Genomic DNA, 20,523 nt, shown 5'->3' on the forward strand with positions numbered 1-20,523 from the left:
AAAAACCCATATAGGATTTTTTGGAGAGATAAAACTTTTTTATTTTAGTGTATTAAGTAATTTCTTTTAATTGGACACTGGATCTAACTCTATAACGGCGCAACACACGAAATTATTCCTGTAATGACGCAATCGATTCGAAATACTTTCAAATATGTTACCCATATATACAACATACTTTGACAAATATTTTCGAGTTTCGTGTTGATAGAGAATTAATCCATTATATCTCTATATTTATTTGGTCTAAAGTTGGAACTACTGGGAAGAAGAGATCGTCAAAAAATTAATAGATTAATACACATTTATCCAAAATAATTGTTTAGGTATCGAATTATTACAATAATGTATCAAATATATCTTCTGTCATTTATAAACTTTGAATAGATGGTTAATATAGTTTAACTTGTAACTTGTAAATTCAATAGTTCGAAAAACAAAAAATCCACCGTAAAAATATAGACAAGGCTTAATGATTAGTTTATTTCAGACATTTCTTTACGTAATTACGTTTATTCAAAAGTTTAGTGTTCTACAAACAGATATAGAGATATGTATACCGCATTATTAACACACAACTGCAGAACTAGGTATTTGTCGCAACTCTTGTTAAAATATATTTTAACAGGGATATGTCCTATACCTAATAATTATATAACTGAGAATAAACTAAAACATTTTTTTTATACGTAGGTTTATATAATATATATTTATTTATTTTACGTCCAAATAAGGAAAATGACACAATTTGGCATAAAAGTTATTTAATCAATGTACATATTTCATACCTTAGTAAAACTTTATTTGTCACTAAATATATTAATGTTTGCCTTCCTAAAATTACTGTCATCTTTTATTAATAAAACATAAGAGTTAAACTTTCATAAATTAAAAAAAAACGTATATTTTCATTTTAATTGTTTCTAGGTCAAACCATTAGCAAAACAGATCTATTGATAACTTCGTACAATGAAAAATATTTTTGATTTATTCTTCTCTCTTCGTCATGTTACATGGATAAAAGTAAAGCAAAAAATAAACGAAATTAAACCTCCATTATACCATAATACAGTCTGAAGTATACAACTGTTAATATATTATAACAGTTTTATTTTATTGTCAGTCACCTTAATTTGACAAATTTTATATTTACATGTAAGTATTCGATAAATAAATGAATCGTGTAATATTAGTTATAGGTGACTAGATTCCGAATTATTTGAAAATATTTACGTTTTTAAATGCCTTTACTGTACGTCAACTTTGTGCAGTGGAGTTACTGAAGGTGAACGTTCCATTTCCGGTGTTACGGCTTCACAATTAGAACTACATGGCGTTAAAATAGTTGGTATTAAACTAGTTACTTCCGGACTGCCTCCCACTGTTTCCTCATACACCCTTTCCTACAAAAACACAAATTTTTATTGTTAAAATTGAATTAAGACCCATAATTGACATCAAAACATGATGCCGTCTTAGCGCAACTAAATTTGGTATTATATTTACAATATGTATTTATAAACACGCTTTCTCCATCAAAAGTTCGGTCCGATTGCCGTATTGTTCAGAAGGTTAATAAAACGAGACTGAACATTTGCAATGCAAGATAAAAATGGGTCATCGAAATAATTAAATGCAGTCGACAAGATGAAGCCGGCGTCTTGTCGCTTAAATATAAATAAGGGTAGATTTTCCACCTGAAAGGTCGCGTTTGCAGATATCGTTATGTACAGGATCCGACTGTATGATTAATACGCTCATCGTATTTTTAAACAAAACCTAATTTTTACGTATATTTATAAATAGGAGAATACACTTTTCACAGGGCGCCTATCAAAAACTTGCCGCAACTAGGGGTTGCCGCGTTTCAAAGTTTTTCCTACGAGCCCGGCAACAGTGCGTCAGGCATCTCTAGCTCCTAAAATAAAATTGTTTTTAGGAATTTGGTGTAAGTGCCAAACTAAAGTATATACTAGGATGTATTTCAGGAAAATATTTTAACTTCTACAGTATGGCCCAAAAAAGTGTGAGTCGATCGGGATTACTTTTTTTAAATCATCCAAGCTGTATTGTCAATCAAAAACTTTGACTGTATTCTGTTGTAAAACCAGGTGAACCAGACCGGTAAACTACAGCAAAGAGCGGTTCCTGAAAAACATCGGTTAAGTACGGAACGGTTTGGTCTGGTTCGGTAAAATACTGGAAATCTGAAATGTTGACGTTTTCTAAGTTTCAATAGCTTTGTTATAGAATTTATCTTTTACGCATTTTTTATTTATGATGTTTTTAATGTATCTATTCCCTGCTTTTCCGCTTGATTATTCTTTTCAATGGAGTTTAATATTGAAAAGTACTTTACTAATAAACCGCTCAGCTCGTCAGACAGCTCAAATGATTAAGATTTGCAGGCCCGTAACCACACAGGTGATCTATATTAAAATAAATCAATAATAGATAAACAAATCTAATCAATATTTATATTTTCATAGTTTACATAATATTCACGATTACTTGTCTTATTTCTCATCTTTTCTTTCAATGGTCTAACTTTAAGAAACAATAGTAATCAAATATAATATAGAAACAAAATAATAAGTTTAAATGGTCCTAAAAAGTCACTCTATTTAACTAATGAAATTTCTTTAACTTCACTACCTAACTCCCACTACTTTAAGAAGCTTAAAACTACTATGATAGAAAAACAATTCGGACCAAACCGAGCCAAATATACATATAACATGGATAAAAAAGGATGCCAATTGACTCTTCACTATCAACAAACTGTGCTGGCTAAAAATGGAGCGAAACGAGTTCATCTAGTAGCCAGAAACATGGAGAACATCCACAAGGTTCGCGAGTGACACCGTCTAGATCCTAAACAATTCGCCGTCCTCCAGGCCCGATTAAGTTGGCCCCCCACCAAAATTTTCATACTTTTTTACGTCATAATTTTGCACATATTTTGCACGATTTTGAACAGGTATTTTCAATTTTTGCACACCTAAGTGGGAAAAGTTATTAACATGTGTTAGTGGGGGGGGGGGCAACTTAACGCTAGCCCCCCTCCTACTAATTTTTTCAAAACTTTCATTATATTAATTCGAAGCATGATTTTTGCACAATTTTGCACAACCTATGCCGATTTTTGCACAATTCCCCATTTAGAAGATATAGGGCTTAGAGGAAATGGTGATAGCCCCCCCCCACTAGTGATGGGAGTACCGGTTCCACATGAGTCGCGTTGCAATAGCGACCGTTCCAGAAAAATACCGCGACAAAATACCGCGATTTTATAACCGAGGTTCCGACTTCCGAAGTGTCGCGGTTCTCGCTTATGCAGTATTTCTGGCATTAGTACCTATCTACTCCCAACCAGTGCTGTTAGGTTCTTACAATTCTACCAGCTGTTACAACCATTCGTGCCATAAACTTAGGTACAACTGATATTTGAGATGGAGAATTACCCTCTATAAAACCCAGATATTTGTTTTTGTCAAAACCCTGGGACTGTATGATTAGTTATAATTCAAGAAGGGGGACACGATAGATTTCTAAAGTCGCACTGATTAACACCCTCTCTCTTAAACTCCTCTTTTAAAAATAAAACTTTCGTAATATAAATTGTATTTTTAAATTTATTATAGAGAATGATAGAAGTTCTAGCAACACTGCTCCCAACCCTGTCGTTATTTCTGTGCCCGTGTAAATTCATAAACAATTTCATAGACAAATTTGTAAACAATACAGATGGCTAGAAGAATTTATGACAGTGGCGATACGTTAGGTTTCAATTTTGCATATTAAACTAGGTATGTATTAAATAAAATAAAACAATATGATCTACTCCTATTACCCCAAACTGACGCTTTTGCGTTTCATCTTTCAAACAACGCTATTTTATACCATACCTAGTACATACCAAAAATCGCTATATCGAAAGTAACGTAGAGTCGGGAGCACCAACGCCAATAGTAACCGACCAAATCGTGACAGGCAAAACCGGAACCCTAGAAGCGCTCCAGCGACTGCTGGAACTTATTCTTAATCTAAGGCTGGAACGAAGTACGTCGCCGCCGAGGCCGAGCGTCGATAGCCAGTTACAGCAGGGACGTCTGTTCTTGTTGAAAGGGCCTTAATATATCACTAAATTTGTAGCTCGGTTACTAAAAACTACGGCTCTAGGAGCGCGACGGCTGGGGCGAAGTACGTCGCCGCCGATGTCGAGCGTCGATAATCAGTTACCAGTTACTTCTGTTCTTGCTGAAAGGGCCTTAATATACCACTAAATTTGTAGCTCGAAAAAGACACGTTTTATTTGATGCTGAAAAGAAAAATCACGCAAAAAATTTACTGGCAGCGTTACCGCCGTTTTATTAAAACATTTAAGTATAGGTACTTGAGTAAAAAATTGCTATTGGTTGTGCAAAATTGTGCAAAATTCAAGCTCTCGATTGGCATATTAAAGGTTGCAATAGGTTTAGTGGGGGAGGTTACCGACATTTTTTTTCTAATCGCCATATCTCTTTAGGGCATCTTTGCGAAAATTGGAATTGATTACGCAAAAATCACACTTTCGATTGGCATATTAAAAGTTGCAAAAAGTTTAGTGGGGGGTGAGCTACCAACATTTTTTCTAATAGTCTTATCTCTTTTAGGGTAGCTGTGCAAAAATTGGAATTGATTGTGCAAAAATCACGCTTTCGATTGGCATATTAAAAGTTGTAAAAAGAAGTATAAAAATTATGCTTCGAATTAACATAATAAATGTTTTGAAAAAATTTATGAAGAGGGCTAACGTTAAGTTGCCCCCCACCCACTAACACATGTTAATACCTTTCCCCACGCAGGTGTGCAAAAATTGAAAATACCTGTGCAAAATTGTGCAAAATATGTGGAAAATATGTGCAAAATTATAACATAAAAAAGTACGAAAATTTTGGTGGGGGGCCAACTTAATCGGGCGCGTCCTCCGCCGCCGTCAACCAGCCGTCCGTTCCCCCCGATGCTGCCCGTAAGGTAAAATTAGGAATGGTACGGTATATTATTGAGTATCGAGAATATACAGGGTGGTGCCACTCATAAGACGCAGAGGATCTAGGGAGAACGACAGTTTGTATTAAAATGAAATGTTGTGAGCATATGTTAATTCAGTGCACCTTTTAAAAATATAGAGAGTACTACAGGGTGTCCAAAAAAAAAAGTTACATATCAAAGTTGTGTTTTTTGTAACGGAACACCCTATATATAAATTGATTTTCGGATTCTAGGAGAAAAATAAGTTTATTAGAGAAATATATGACTAAAATATAAGGTTTTTGATATATTTAACATTTACTAAAAATAAAGAACAATTTTTAAATTACAATAAAAGCTACCTAAATTGGAATATACCCGGTATAGCCTAATATGTAGTTAAAGTAACTATTGTACTTTAAATGAAATTAAAACTTTTTGCCCCAAGATTACTCCGTGTCCATCATAAAGCCTTCACGAAATAAAAATGCGCTGTGGCATTATACGGAATATTCCGCTCTCTGGATAATCCTTTTAATGATGTATGATAAATCAAAATTTAATGATGTATGATAAATCAAAATCAAAAGTAGGTTGATTTACTCAAAATGGAAAAAGGATATTTCTATTTATATTTTTATGTGACTTAAATTTAAGAGTCTATTACGCTGTACTAGGTCGCTCTCAGGGGTCGAGTAAAGTGGGTGTGTGGCTGAAGGAAATATATATTATATTTCAAAAATCTGCCTAAGGCTAGCCCGATCCCGTCAAACCGTTAAGCCATAACCAAAATTCCAAACACACGTGCTTTGATTCAGACGTCACACGTGTGACCTAACCTGAATCAAAGCACGTGCTTTGATTCAGGTTTGCAGAGCTTCAGCATTTGCCATAAAATAGCGAGCAATTTGTTACAAATCTATATAAATAATTATATATCACTGTAATCACAAAACTTCAATTGATGAGAGAGTATGTGTGGTACGGTAGAATAAACACGTTCATTTGTGGCTCCGTAAAAAATATAGATATATCTTGAGTTTGTTTACGAAAATATATATTAAACTTTGCATGGTCAAAGTAAGCATAAATATTAGTTAGTGTGTAAAATTTTTCAAGAGAAAATATCACTGTAAGTAGTGAAATTAGTGAATATAATTTTTTATATATCAAAATTCTCAATCGATAAACATGGTATTTACCGAGAGGCAAAAAACCGAATTGAAATATATTGTTAAAGACGTCTCAAAAGAAATAATAAAGGAATTTTTGCCGATCCTAATGTCCTTGATAATCTGGCAAAAACACTCGCTGATATAGTACTGGTTAAAATTGGCGCTACCTTGAATATGCTAACTGAAAAAACAACAGATTTGGAAAACAAAGTTAAAACTCTTGAGCAGGAGCGAGATGGTATAAAAATGAAATTAGATGAACTTGAACAACATACAAAAAGATCTCAACTCCGAATTTATGGTGTTAAAGAAGGTGATAATAAGAAGCTAAAAGATGATATTAGCACAATTTTTCGTGACAAACTTGACGTTAATACATTTGAAATTGAACATTGTTACCGTTCTGGCAAATATAATAAAAACAAGATTAGACCAGTCGTAGTGAAACTTTCTAATGTTACTCAGAAGAATATTATATACTCATCAAAAAAACGCTTGAAAGGAACAGATATAGTCCTTACTGAAGACCTGGTAAAAAGTAAATATGAAACCCTTTGTCTTGCCAAGGAAAAATTTGGCAGACATTCTGTATGGACTTCGCGCTGCAAAATTTATGTGAATTATAAAGGTAGAATAACTTTGCTTCAGAACGAGGACGATGTTTCGGAATTAAATTAAAATTAATATGTGAGGAACTTTGTGAAGGTAGACTACCATACTATTGTTATATTTCATTTCTGTTTTCTTTATTTATATGTATATTTTTTTTATATAGTTTACTATCTTTTCTTACTTTTGAAATAATTGTCTTTTGATATATATTTATTTTTCTTTTTTAAGACAATATATACACTGTTTATCTATTAATTTATAAAAATTGGTTTAATAATAGTCAATATCTGAAACATAAATTCTAAGAACTAATTAGCCCATCAAAATGAAAAAAAATACATTTGCTTTTTTTAATGTAAGGACATTATCGGGAAATTTCGCAGATGTAAAAGAACTTTTTTCTGCTTATAAATATGACTTATTAGGTTTGTCAGAGACAAGGATGCGAGAGGGTGCATTGGATGATTGTTTTCAAATTGACGATTATGATTTTTTGCATAAAGAACGTTAAGGTGTTGGCGGAGGTGGAGTGGGTTTGTATGTGAATAAGAATATAAAATATACGGAACTCCTATTAAACTGTGGAAGTGTGTTGGAGGAGATATGGATTAGAATTTATATAAGAGATCAGACGTATTCTTTTGGGTCACTTTATAGATCTCCTGGCTTCATAAATTTTAATAATTTTATAGAAACACTCTTTCACAATTTTCGTTGACAAATGTTATTTGCGGGGGTGATATGAATATAAATATATTGGAAATAAACTCATATACGGAAAAATATATTGATTGCTTAGATGCATTTAATTTAAAGCAGATAGTTTTATCACCGACTAGAACTACCAATACCAGTATTACGCTTATTGATCATATAATCATTTCCGCAGATGAAGGTAATTTTACTTGTGATACCATTGACTTAGGACCAAGAGTTTCTGATCATGTTCTTGTATGCTGTACATTTGAATTTTTAGTAGTCAAGAACAATAGAACAGTTTCTTACCGAAATTTAAAATCCATTGATAGAGATTTACTTAATCATTTTTTAAAAATGACTGATTTTGATAAGCTTATTTATTTATCGAATGTTAACCAGAAAATAGAATTTCTTAATAAAACTTTGATCAATATTTTTGATGTTTTGGCACCAGAAAAAAAAGGTAAAGTGAAAAATAAAAATAAACCGTGGTTCACTGATACAATTAGAATTTTAATTAAACTGAAAGATGGAGCATACAAAAGATATGGGAAAACTCGAAACGGGTCTCATTGGGAATATTATTGCCAATTAAGAAATCAAACCAACATCGCTATACGTAATGAGAAAAAAAGATATTTGGAAACTTTGGTCAGACAAAACGGAAATAATTCTAAAATACTATGGAATAGTTTAAAAAATCTTAATATATATAATAAAGCAAATAATTCCGCTATTCCTGATATTCTGAACGAACCAAACAAAATCAATGATACATTTTTAGAGTACTCAAAGAATCAAAATTCGGCAGATACCAATGTTCTAGAACACTACAGGCAAAACTTGCACCTAAATGTTCTGGGAATATTTTGTTTTCATCCAGTAACGGAGGAGACTGTGAGGAATTATATTTTTGAAATTAAATCTAATGCGATCGGCTTAGAATGGGATGGTATTGGCTTAGACATGGTATTGTTGTGCGTTAATAAAATTCTTCCTTATATTACAAATGTAATAAATTCTTGTATATTAGATTTTGAGTTTCCCGATGAATGGAAGATCGCGAAAATATTGCCACTACCTAAAAAATCTAATCCAGAATCGTTTAATGATATTAGACCGATAAGTATACTTCCAGTTCTTTCTAAAGTTATGGAAAAGATAATGAGTGAGCAAATTAAACAGTATTTGGATCAATACAACTTTTCAGTCTGGGTTCCGTAAGGGTTTCAGTTGTACAACATCACTATTAAACATTACAGATGACATTTTCAGAGCTCTTGATACCGGAAAAAAATCCGTTATGATTTTAATTAGGTTAATAATTGCTCTATACAGCTTTATGCCGATGACACTCAACTTCCGTACTCCTTCTATCCCAATGACATTGGTGAAGCCGTAGAGTCTGTTAACAATGATTTGGAGAAATTGTGTCAATTTTCCCACAAGCATCAACTTGAAATTAATGCCAACAAATCATGCTATATGCTTTTTGGTAGAGCTTCCGAGTCAGCTTATGATAATTTTATATTAAAAATAGGAAACAGCGTTCTAAAAAAAGTTGAAGTAGTTAGAAATTTGGGGTTGGTGTTTGATAGAAATTTAAGATTTGAGCCCCATGTTACGAAATGTATTAAGCAAGCATATTCAAAACTAAAAATGCTTTATCCACATCGACACTTTTTACCGACTTCATTAAAAATTAGACTGACGGACTCTCTCGTTCTTTCATGTTTCAATTATGCTGATGCGGTGTATGGTCCCTGTCTCGACCAAAACAACATAAATTGGATTCAGAAAGTGCAGAATTCCTGTCTGAGGTACATATACGGTATTAGGAAATTCTCCCCAATATCATATAAATTGAAGGAAGCAAAATGGATATCTATAAAGGAAAGACGAATGTTTCACTCAACTGTAATATTTCACAAGATAATTTATAATAGTTGCCCTCCGTATCTGGTTGCTAAAATATCATACCGTACTGACGTTCATAATTTAAATCTTAGATTTAGGGGCCTCATATCGCCTCCTTCATATCGATTACATGTTTTTAGAAGATCATTCACATATAATATTTATCTACTTTATAACTCTGTACCAATTGAACTAAAAAAATTAGCCCCAAACTCCTTTAGACTTCATTTTAAAATGAATAACCGATAATGCATCCTCTTGCCCCGTGTCTTGCAACTAGATCTTACAAATATTATAAATGACTTGTTCATTTTTTTTGTCTTGTTTGCTAAGTTAGGTTAGTTAGGAAACTGATGGCTATTAAGATTAAACTTTTATTTATAGTGTATATATATATTTTTTTTTCTTCGTACAATAATAGTAACTCGACTGATATTAAGATTAAATTTTGTATTTATATAGTGTATTTTTTTTCTTCTTTAAAGTATTATAAGTTTAACAGTTGATGAGAATAGGAAGTATTAATAGATTAAGAGAGAGACCATAAACACATTACTTTATATATTATTAAAAAAAGCGGGAACTGAACTAGATCTTTTTTTAATTGTTTTTCAGTTCCCTTCTGCGTATCAATAGAATAAATATTTATTTGTAAAAACTTATGTAAAAATGTAATTGATACTGCAAATAAACATATTATTATTTTTTTTATTGTTTAGCACGATTAAATCGGTTTTAAGGAGATACGGTCTAAGACAAGTTATCTTCCTATTGTAAGAACTTTCTTACTAAGTGGCATGAGGATAGTATGCTTGCTTTTTGTAACTCAATATAGAGATGGTGCTGAAGTTTTAACTCCTTTAGTGATTGAAGCAGTTTTGTGGGGATTATCCCAGTTGAGGATAATACAATTGGGACGGTGTATACATATTTTTGTTTCCAAATCCGTTTAATTTCAGAGGAGAGATCAACATGTTTTTGAATTTTTGTGCTGTGATGATGAAATGTTTTTGCTACCTGGTACGCTGATATCAATAAGGTAAGTAATTTGTTCTTTTTTGAAGGTAAGTATTATATCCGGCCTATTGTGTGGTATTGTTTTGTCCGTTATGATACTTCTGTCCCATAGCAATTTATGATTTTCCGACTCTAGCACTGGGTCAGGTAAGTATTTAAAATAGGGAGGCGTTTCAGATAGTAAACCATACTTAACTGCCAGATTTTTATGTACTATTTTCGCTACATTGTTGTGTCTTTCTGTATATTCTACAGGTGCTAATATTTGACATCCGTTTAGTATGTGCTCAATAGTTTCTCCGATTTTGCCACATTTTCTGCATCTATCTTCAACTCGAGGAAATTTAAGAATGTATTTTTGGTAATTTCGTGTAGGAAGAACTTTGTCTTGAATAGCGAACAAGTAACCTTGTGTCTCAGCGTACAGATCTCCGTTACTTAACCATTTGTTTGACGCTTTGATGTCAACATTATCCTGGTGCAAGTCAGAGAAATGCCCGCCGTGAATCGCTTTTTGAGCCCATCGTTGTAAAAGGGCTTCTGCAGGTTCAATTTCAATTTCCATTGTCCTGTTCGCCATATTTAGCGGAGTAAAATTCTTATCAGCTTCTACTACCGTTCTATGTAAAAGTGAAGTTTTACTGAAAAAATACTGTCAAAGTTTACAGATTTGGCTATTATGCAGATTAAGTAGGTGCAAAATTCCTCTTCCGCCTTCACTTCTCGGGAGACTCCACCTTTCTGAACATGAGTTGGGGTGTTGAGGCCCATGCTTTTTGAAAATTAACCGCATTGTCCTCTCTACTTGATTAATACTAGTCTTAGACCATTTTATGATACCAAAAGAGTAGGTTAAAACAGGTAAAGCGTATGTATTTATTGCTTTAGTCATGTTTCGGCCGTTTATGTGACTATTTGCAATTTTACGCGTTCTTTCGAAAACTTTCTTTTCAAGTTTTTCTCTTGTTCCAACGTGATCTATGCTACGTGCTTGTTCTAGACCGAGATATTTATAAAGGTCATGTGGTTCCATGGGTTGAATTTCCGAGGCTCCATCATGATTCACTACACCAGAGAACTTTTTTCTAGCCCAAATTTCATTTGTATATCGGAGCTAAATGTTTTAACTATATCTATTATTTTATTAAGTTGTTGTTTGAAGATGCGTATATTTTAAGATCATCCATATATAATAGATGACTTATCTTGTGTGTTGAGTTAGGACTTTTAAGTCTGAAACCATATATGTCGTTGTTGTTGAGAAGCTTGCTAAGAGGATTGATGGACATGACGAACCACAGAGCGCTCAAGCTATCTCCCTGAAATATTCCTTTTTTATGTATAGATGGAACTGTGAGTAACTTTCCATGGTGATTTAATGTTAAGTCAGTACTCCATTTCAACATAGAGTGGCTAAGGAAGGATTGTAACTCAGGATGGACACCATGTATCTCTAGTACGTATTTCAACCAGGAATGTGGCACGGAGTCAAAGGCCTTTTGATAATCTATATAGGCCATATGAATATTTCTGTTATTTTTAATTGCTTGGTTTACTACTACAGAGTCAATGACCAACTGTTCTTTGCACCCGTACGATCTCTTGATGCATCCTTTTTGTTCTTCAGAAAGTAGTTTGTTTATATCTAGGTCGTTATAGATTTTAGCGGTGATGCAGGAGGTAAGGATCTTGTATATGGTTGGAAGATAGGCTATAGGTCTATATTTTGAAGGGTCATTCACTTCACTGGGGTGTTTAGGGATCAGGTAAGGTTGTAGCTATCGTAAAGAACTGTGGCATGTTTTGTGGATTGGGCATGATGTCAGAGAAGTATTCAGATAGGTAAGCATGCGAGACCCAGATTCTTTTCCACCAGAAATTTTGTATCTTGTCTGGCCCAGCAGCTTTCCAATTGGCAGTTTTCGAAATTGCTTCTTTGATATCTGCTTCAGTGATGACAATATATTCCATTGCAGATTCCGAGGGAAATTATATTTCCTGAAGCCAGGTTGCTTGAGTGTTATGAAAACTGTCATTCGTATATAATGGCGCCCAAAAGTTTTTAAGATCCTCTGATGTCAATTTAAGGTCTTGAATTTTGTCATTTTTCTGCATATTCAAGTGGCGATAGAAAGCTTTTTCATTTGTACTAAAAAGCCGACTTTGGGATTTCCGTTTTTGGTTTTTAGAATATCTTGCTAGTCGCGCTGAGTACACAGACAGTCTGCTTCATTGTATCCAGTATTTCCTTATCACTATTGTTAGCCTTTTCTGCATGCTGTCCGTATTTTTTCTTGATGATCTGCACTTGCTTCAGTAGCTTCTTACTTCTTCCATCTGTGCTCAGAAAACTAGTAAATCTTCCTATGTCTGCTCGAAGCCCGTCAATAGTTAGCCTCAGCCGTTTTTGCCATGGCGCCTGTTTCTTTTTTGAGCTCTGTCTAGAGTTGGTCTTAATTTTAAATCTCATTATTCTAGCTACAGCCACCGCCGAGCAATATATAACTTCATGCAGCTCTACTATGTTCTTTGTATGCTGCAGAATAGGTGGAAGAATGTCTGCGTTTAGGATCTGAAGTGTACGGGACAGTTTAATTGAGGTATGTATTTTAGGTAACGGAGGTCTGTATCTTGGATCTACATTTCTATATTCAATCAATGCTTTATGAAGTTCCGCATTGAGGGTATCTTTTAAGTCACCCACAGTACTATCATTATCTGATAGTTCTATGGGTTGGTTTGCCTGTTCGTTATTGTTTCCTGCTTCTGCGTTTATCACACTCTGCTGTGGTTGTGGCTGCTGCTGTTCGTTACCCTCAAGTTCTAGTTTCACTTCCTCTTTTATACGGTTAGGAGTTGTAAGGGGGAGTAGGTTACGTCTTTTAATCGCTCGAACCTGGTCTGAGAGTCTTTGTTCACTAGCACTGAAGTCTGGGTATTGGAAAGAAAATGCACGATGTAATTTATCTCTATATCGAAGCATATCCGATAGTTATTTTATATCGATGTTATTTATTTTATAATAGTTGCGCATTAGAAAAATATTTATTTCATTAGACTATTTTTTTGCGCCTTTGACAAGCTGTTCTAGCAACTTGCTCATCTTCATTAATGGCCTCTTGCTGCGAAGCTGAAGGAACATTTTCTGAAGTTGCGGTATTTGATGCAGGGTTGCCGCTATTGTGTCTTGTGGTAGCCATACACAGGGTGGCGCCACTCGCTTCGCCACTGACTGCGGGAGACTGTAGCCCAGGTTCCGGGGACCCTCTGCCTAAATCACGTTCACAATTACGTTCATCCGAGGCATTATTATTATTATTATTTCCGTATTGTAACGGAATTTTAAATTATATCTTTATGTTCCAGAAATTTTAGTCCAAACATAAGGAATATTTTGTTGATGTTTGACTATCAAGATTTTAAAAATAAAGAAGTTGTCTAAAAATGCGCTACAATACGGATATAGTATAATCCTTTATCTTTAATTTCTTTAACTTTAATTTCCTTAACTTTAATTTTCTTAACTTTAACAAAAGAACTAAAAAAACTTTTTTTCATAACAAGGGGTCGTCCTCTGCCGGAAACACTGCGACCTGTGAGGCCTATTGTGTTTGTCCCCTTTCTATCTCTGCACCCATTCTCCTATCCCTGTGCCTTGCACTAGCTTACGCAGGTCCCTGATAGGATGGGAGCATAGTTCCTCCGGTTCTAGCGTAGCTTTCCCAAATAAAATGTGTCGTTTGCGATCCAGAGCCTCGCAATGACATATTATGTGCTCCGCTGTTTCAGGATCTTTATCGCAAAGTCTGCAGAAAGAGAGTCGGCTTCCTTGATACAGGTTGAGCTTGTTCGGGTAACACTTGACAGCCATGTGTCCTGTCAAGAGGCCTGTTGTAACCCGCACTTTATTCCTGCTAAGCATTAGCAGTTCTTTTGCGGTTTTAGAGCTAGGTCCTTGGATAAAAGCCTTTCTGTGCCTCTAACAGCAAGTTAGGTACTCTTTTACTTTAAACGGAACACAGTATATTATTCCGATATTCAATGTGGAATTCATGTCTCTTCAAAATACTATTATGGTTGTCTACCCCTCAAACAAAGATTTTCCTAGATATTTTCATTTTTATGATTTAGTGTCAGTAGAGCCTTATTATTTGATAAAATCTAGGTGGCTGTGATGTCTGACGGTACTTCATTCACATTGCTGTCTAATTAGTCCAACTTTAAAAACTAGTTATCATTTTCTGCCAGTTAAAAGAAAAAAATAGCAGATATTTGCCGAAAATGCAAACTTATCTTACGAGAAGAATTGATGATTCTATTAAGCGGCCCTTACAAGATCAATATTGTCAATATTTTGGATTATTGACAATATTATTGAGCGTTTGAGCGTACATATTGATGTACTTTCAATATATTGATGGATTTTCGGGATCCTGAAAATACTCGACAATATTAAAGGCGGAGCTAGTCGTATTAACAATATATTATCGATCGTTAGGTCGCATGATTGACAAAATTTGACTAGTTTATTCGTAACCGTGGCGGAAGACGGTACATCGCCGTCGTTGTTTTCACCAGTTTTAGATCGCAATCATCAGGCTCCCGTTTCTTAACGTACTCTAGAAGATTCAGTTGGCCAAACTTTTTCTTTTTAGATATCCATTTTTTATATAACATCTTTTCTTAAATTTTTTCCTCTATTTTTTCTCACTGACTGACACTCACTGCCAAAATGTCACGCTTTTTTATCTTTAATTTTTTGGCATAGGGTATAATTCACACTTAATATCTGCACAAAACTTAATATTGATATATGGATTGACCGTGTCAGGCCAACTTTCAAGTACTGATAAAATATTGACAATAAAAAACATTAACAATATTATTGATCGTGTGAGGGCCGCTTTAGTGATTCTATTCTTATCTTGAGAAAATTCATGATTCTATTAGTTAGTGAATGCCAGTGTGCATTCACCAATTAATAGAATGCTTAAGTGCTTCTGATTTTCTAGTCTAGACTTTTTTATGGGGATATGTTAAAGACAGTGTTTACAAGACTCGACCAACTATTGTCAACCTGACAATAGTTTTGAGAGAAATAGTTGTAACTGTTTTTCGAAGTAGAACTCCACATATGCCTTTTAAAATAAAAAGATATTTTGAAAAGAAAATCATTTTATGCAATTAACAGGAAAGAAAACATTTTGAGCATTTTTCACATTTTAGAGTAGTTTACTCTACATCCTTTAATTTTTATTAAATTAACAAAATGTACACAGCCAGCTATATTTTTTCAAATAAATTTTTTTCAAAGATCTACTGACGCAAAATTATAGAAACTAAAATATCTAGGAGAATCTTGGGCTGAGGGGTAGGCAACCTTAATAATATTATGAAGATATATGAATTCCCCATTGTACACCGGAATAATATACTTGGTGTTCCATTTAAAATAAAGGAGTTACTTGCTTTTAAAAGTGACCAATGTTTCATAATAATGTTGTCTCACCCTGTGTAACTTTTCGGGTCAAATTTTAATTTGGTTTAACATACATTGGTTATTGTAATTAAATATCAGGATATATAGGGTAAATTAAGATTTAGGTTGCTGTTATTAAAATTTACTCTTCATTTTCAGAAAATGTGAAATATATCAAAATCCTTACAGTTTAGGTGTATGCTTCTTTAATAAAACTCACCTATATTCTCTCCTTGAATCCAAAAATCAATTAATATGTAGGGTGTTCCATTACAAAAATCAAAACTTAGACATGTAACTTTTTTTGGGGACACCCTGTATAACTCTTTATATTTTTATAAAATGCTTTCAATTAACCTACATATGCTCCTAAAATTTTATTTCGATATAAACTACCGCTGTACTTGGAGATTCCTCGTGTGAATTACCATTGAATTAGGGGGTAGCATAAAATAAACAATAAAATTATATAAGGATTCTTGCCTTAGATCTCTGCTTATATAGAAATTTAATTCTACGCTGTGTTTGTCATAATGTGGATCAACCTCCTCTCACTACCGGTTTCGGAGCCCTACTCCATCATCAGGCGAGTTTGGGCAGATCCACAAAATGACAACCACAGCGCAGAGATAGTTAATTCCGACTTGTCGGAAAGTATCGGTTAGATATTAAGTGCAGATCCACAAAAGTGCATCAGACTGCGGAAACTACCGAGGAATTTCACTAATGGCTATCGGAGGAAAAATTCTTGCAAAAATTATGTCAAACCGCCTGCACCCACATATTGAAAAAATCCTCCCAGAATCGCAAACGGGTTTTCGCACCAACCGCGATACCGTCGATTCCATATTCTCCATCCGGCAACTACAGGAAGAGCAGCAGTCTAAACTTTACGTTGCATTCATCGATCTAACAAAAGCCTTCGACTCTGTGAACAGAGATGCACTTTGGGCAATTATGAAAAAGTTCGGAGTTCCCATCAAATTTCTTACGGTGTGTAAAAGCCTCCATAACAACAACAAATCAAGAGTGTCATATCATGGATCACCTGAGCGATCCCTTCCTAACAAGCACAGGCGTTAGGCAGGGATGTGTCTTAGCGCCTCTCCTATTCAATATATTCATGGCAGCGCTCTCCATTATAGTGGACAGCAAACTGCAGGAGAGAGGATTAGGCATTAGATACAGATACGACGGCGGTCTGTTCAACATAAAAAGAATAAGGGCCAAAACATATACAAAATTCATCACAGAACTTCAATACGCTGATGGCTGCGCTCTGGTTGCAAGCACGTTACAACAATTACAAGAAATGTTAAACACATACTAAGGGTCGGCATTTTTGGTCTTTTGCCGGTCTGGGTGCCGATTTTAGTGTGTACGAACAGTACGGTCAACACGCTTAGTAAAATAAGATGTACTGAATAAAAACAGAAGGCAAGTAGTTTTCCAAGCGTATGGAATCTAGCGTCAAATTAAGTGTTTATGTATAAATACTTCGTATTTTTGCTCTCTCCGACTTATTAGATTGCCATAGCGATTCACTCCTGTACATGTAAACGCCGACCCAAGGTTTCGCTTGCCAGCAGGGTATACCTGGGTATACGAGGCTTTGGGCCTTAAGCTAAAAATCGACAAAACCAAAATTATGTGCACTCCCCTGGAAGATCACAACAATGCTATAAAAATCGGAGAAGAACTATTAGAATATGTAGCGGAATTCAATTATCTCGGCAGTTTGATTTCGGAAAAGGCCAATATCGACATGGAAATTCAGCACAGGATTAGCAGCGCCTCAAGAGCATTCTGGAAATTAAAAGACAGGGTTTTCTACAATCACGACTTGAATACAAAAACGAAACTTGCAGTGTACTTTAGACAACTCTTAAGAATCCGGTGGTTCCATCATGTCTCAAACATATCGGTTCTTCGAAAAGCTAACTGCGAGAGTATTAGAGTTAGGGTTACAAAATCCCGCTTAAGATGGGCTGCGGATGGCGGGTTGGATAGGCTGGGTATGCAGAATGCAAGAAAATCGCATACCAAAATCTCTGTTTTACGGTGAGCTTGTAGACGGTAAGGGGAGGCCGGGTGAACAACTCAAAAGGTACAAGGACATTTTCCCCGAAAACTTAAAGGGGATTAACATGCAGAATGAGTGGGAAGAATCAGCTCACAATAGAACTCTGTTGCGAACAAAGCAAGCTATAAAAATATACTCTTTCGGAAATTCCCGTCACTAAAAACTTAAATAACACCCTAAAATACGAAGAGAAAATCACGACGAAAGTATGATTCCCAGAAGAAAATGTGGCTGCAAAATGGTCACGTACATCACGTACCATCCGGGCAACTGACCTTTTTGCGGGAAAAAATAAAAAAAGTCTCTCTCACCGACTCTCTTACGATTTTCAAAGTTTTCACGCGCCAGTGAAGAAAAATTATAAAAGTTTCTGCACCAAGGAACAACGAAAAATACGCCAGTTATTTTACGTTTCACACACAAGTTATTTTACGTGTCATACACAAGTTTTATATTTCTGTTCCAAGAAATTCTAATTTTTCCAAGCCAGGAAAATCAAATTATTCAGTAAACGCGGAAGTTTAGTGCTAGGTGATTACATCTTCCGAAACCAGCATTTGTTAGTAGTATGTAGTATTAAGCTAGATATAGTTTTTTCCTAGACTATAAGCTTCCGAACAGTGAATAGTGAGTGCTACAAAGTGTGTCTAACCGACCAAATGAAGTTTATAGCGCAGTATAATATAATCCTTAGGTATTATACTGTGGTCAGCTGTACCTTTTCACCGCCAATACAAGTGCAGGAGTGAGGTAACGAATTTTGAATATTTATTCATGACAGGGTTTTATGACAATTTTAATGAGAGTGATTTGGAACATTTACATGCAAATTTTTATCAAGTTTTAGATTTTTTTATATTTTCAAAGATTTCGTATTTCTTGTAACAGATAATATAAATTTTTTGCCTAGCATAAAGAGTATGAATGAGAGAGAGTGTAAGGATTTAGTATAATGGAAATAGGGATATTGTGTTTATACTTTTTATTGGATTAAATATTATTTGCTATTGTTCTACATTTATTTTTTAAACAAAAGATGTTATCGTGGGGACTATATATAAAAGAAGAATGAAATTATTGGGCAAACCTACAGTAAGATTAGCCATGAAACATGGCTAAAATACCGACTACCCGTAGACACTTAGTAACGAATTTGTTTAGGCTTCATTCTTAGACACTTCATTCGTCTTTTTTTTTATTGAAATATCCAACCAGTATCTCCTTGACAATACAGTCTATACTAAACTAGGTAGTATTATACGTAGTACTACTTGCTTGTCTCACAAGCTAATACTAGGATCACATATCCTAGTATGTCTGTACGGCAGGAATAACAAATCCTGCTCCGTACAAACTCAATGGAGAAGAATTGTAAATTCAGTTAACAGCGACAACCAAAAAGTAAAGAGGCAACAAAGCAATGAGATTTTTGAATGTCCGGAGTGCGGTATGCAGATAACATCATGTATCGGGCTTTTCAGTCACAGAAAAACTCATGAAAGAAAACGCCTTGCGTGACCATCTTCTGATGCGTGTCAAATACTCGTCAGCGAGCAATGGCAGTATATATATGTATATGTATAAACATTGTAATCTTAAATCATACAGGATGTTCAAAATTCTACTCTTCAAACATTCTAAAATATAAAATAAAGTTTCTTTGTTTTTTTTAATGGAACACCCTGTATATTATTTTTTTAGTAAATGGATAATTAAAAAACGAACATTTTTTGTATTTACAGTATTTCACAATTTTTAACGGTTTCGCAGATATTCGTGATTTTATATTTCATACTGCATTTTCCATAGTAAACTTTTATCAAAGCCACCCAATGATTTTTCTCTCGGATTTTACCGTTGAAAGAGCCATATATGAAATAATACCACGAGTATCTGCGAAGCCGTTAAAAATTTTGAAATACTCTAAATGCAAAAAATGTTCATTTTTTAATTTTCCATCTATTAAAAGAATAATATACAGGGTGTTCCATATTTAATATAACGAAGAAAAATTAATTTATATTTTAGAAAGTTTGTCGTAGAATTTTGAACACCCTGTATGATTTAAGATTACGATATTTATAGCAAAATAAGTACAGACCATCTAAAGTAAACACTTAATATAGTTTTGATTTCAGGACAGTTCTTGTATTTTTAATATTTTTTTTAAAGGCTGAAGAAAGTATATTTTTTTTACTTATTAATATCTCTGAAACTATGAAAACTTATTTATAAAGACCTTAAGATTATGTAAAGTGATCAGAAAGGAAGCCAAAAATGTTATAATATACAAGGTGTTCCATTTAAAAAAAATCATCTTGATCCACTTACACTTTTTTGAGTCACCCTGTAGAGGTTAAATTATTTTCCTGAAATACATTCTAATACATACTTTAGATTTGCACTTAAACAAAATTGCTGAGTTTTTTTATTTTAGGAGCTACAGTTGCCCGACTCACTGTTGCCGGACCCTGTATATTGAGATATAGGGTGGTAATTTTTTCTAAAAAATATTTTTTTTATTACAA

The 20,523-nt window shown here is 34.1% G+C and overlaps 1 protein-coding gene across 1 annotated transcript in view; it reads right to left on the minus strand.

Moving 5' to 3' along the window:
* Positions 1 to 975: 975 nt before the first annotated feature.
* Positions 976 to 20,523, minus strand: part of LOC115875329 (low-density lipoprotein receptor-related protein 4) — a 169,859-nt gene continuing 150,311 nt past the window's right edge. The window contains exon 24 of the mRNA XM_030890751.1: positions 976 to 1,403. Within this exon, the coding sequence (XP_030746611.1) occupies positions 1,248 to 1,403 (156 nt within the window). The 3' untranslated portion in view covers positions 976 to 1,247. The remainder of the gene's footprint in view (positions 1,404 to 20,523) is intronic.

Source organism: Sitophilus oryzae, unplaced genomic scaffold, assembly GCF_002938485.1.
Source record: "Sitophilus oryzae breed Bouriz unplaced genomic scaffold, Soryzae_2.0 scaffold_1373_pilon_pilon, whole genome shotgun sequence".
NCBI classification, from domain to species: domain Eukaryota; kingdom Metazoa; phylum Arthropoda; class Insecta; order Coleoptera; family Curculionidae; genus Sitophilus; species Sitophilus oryzae.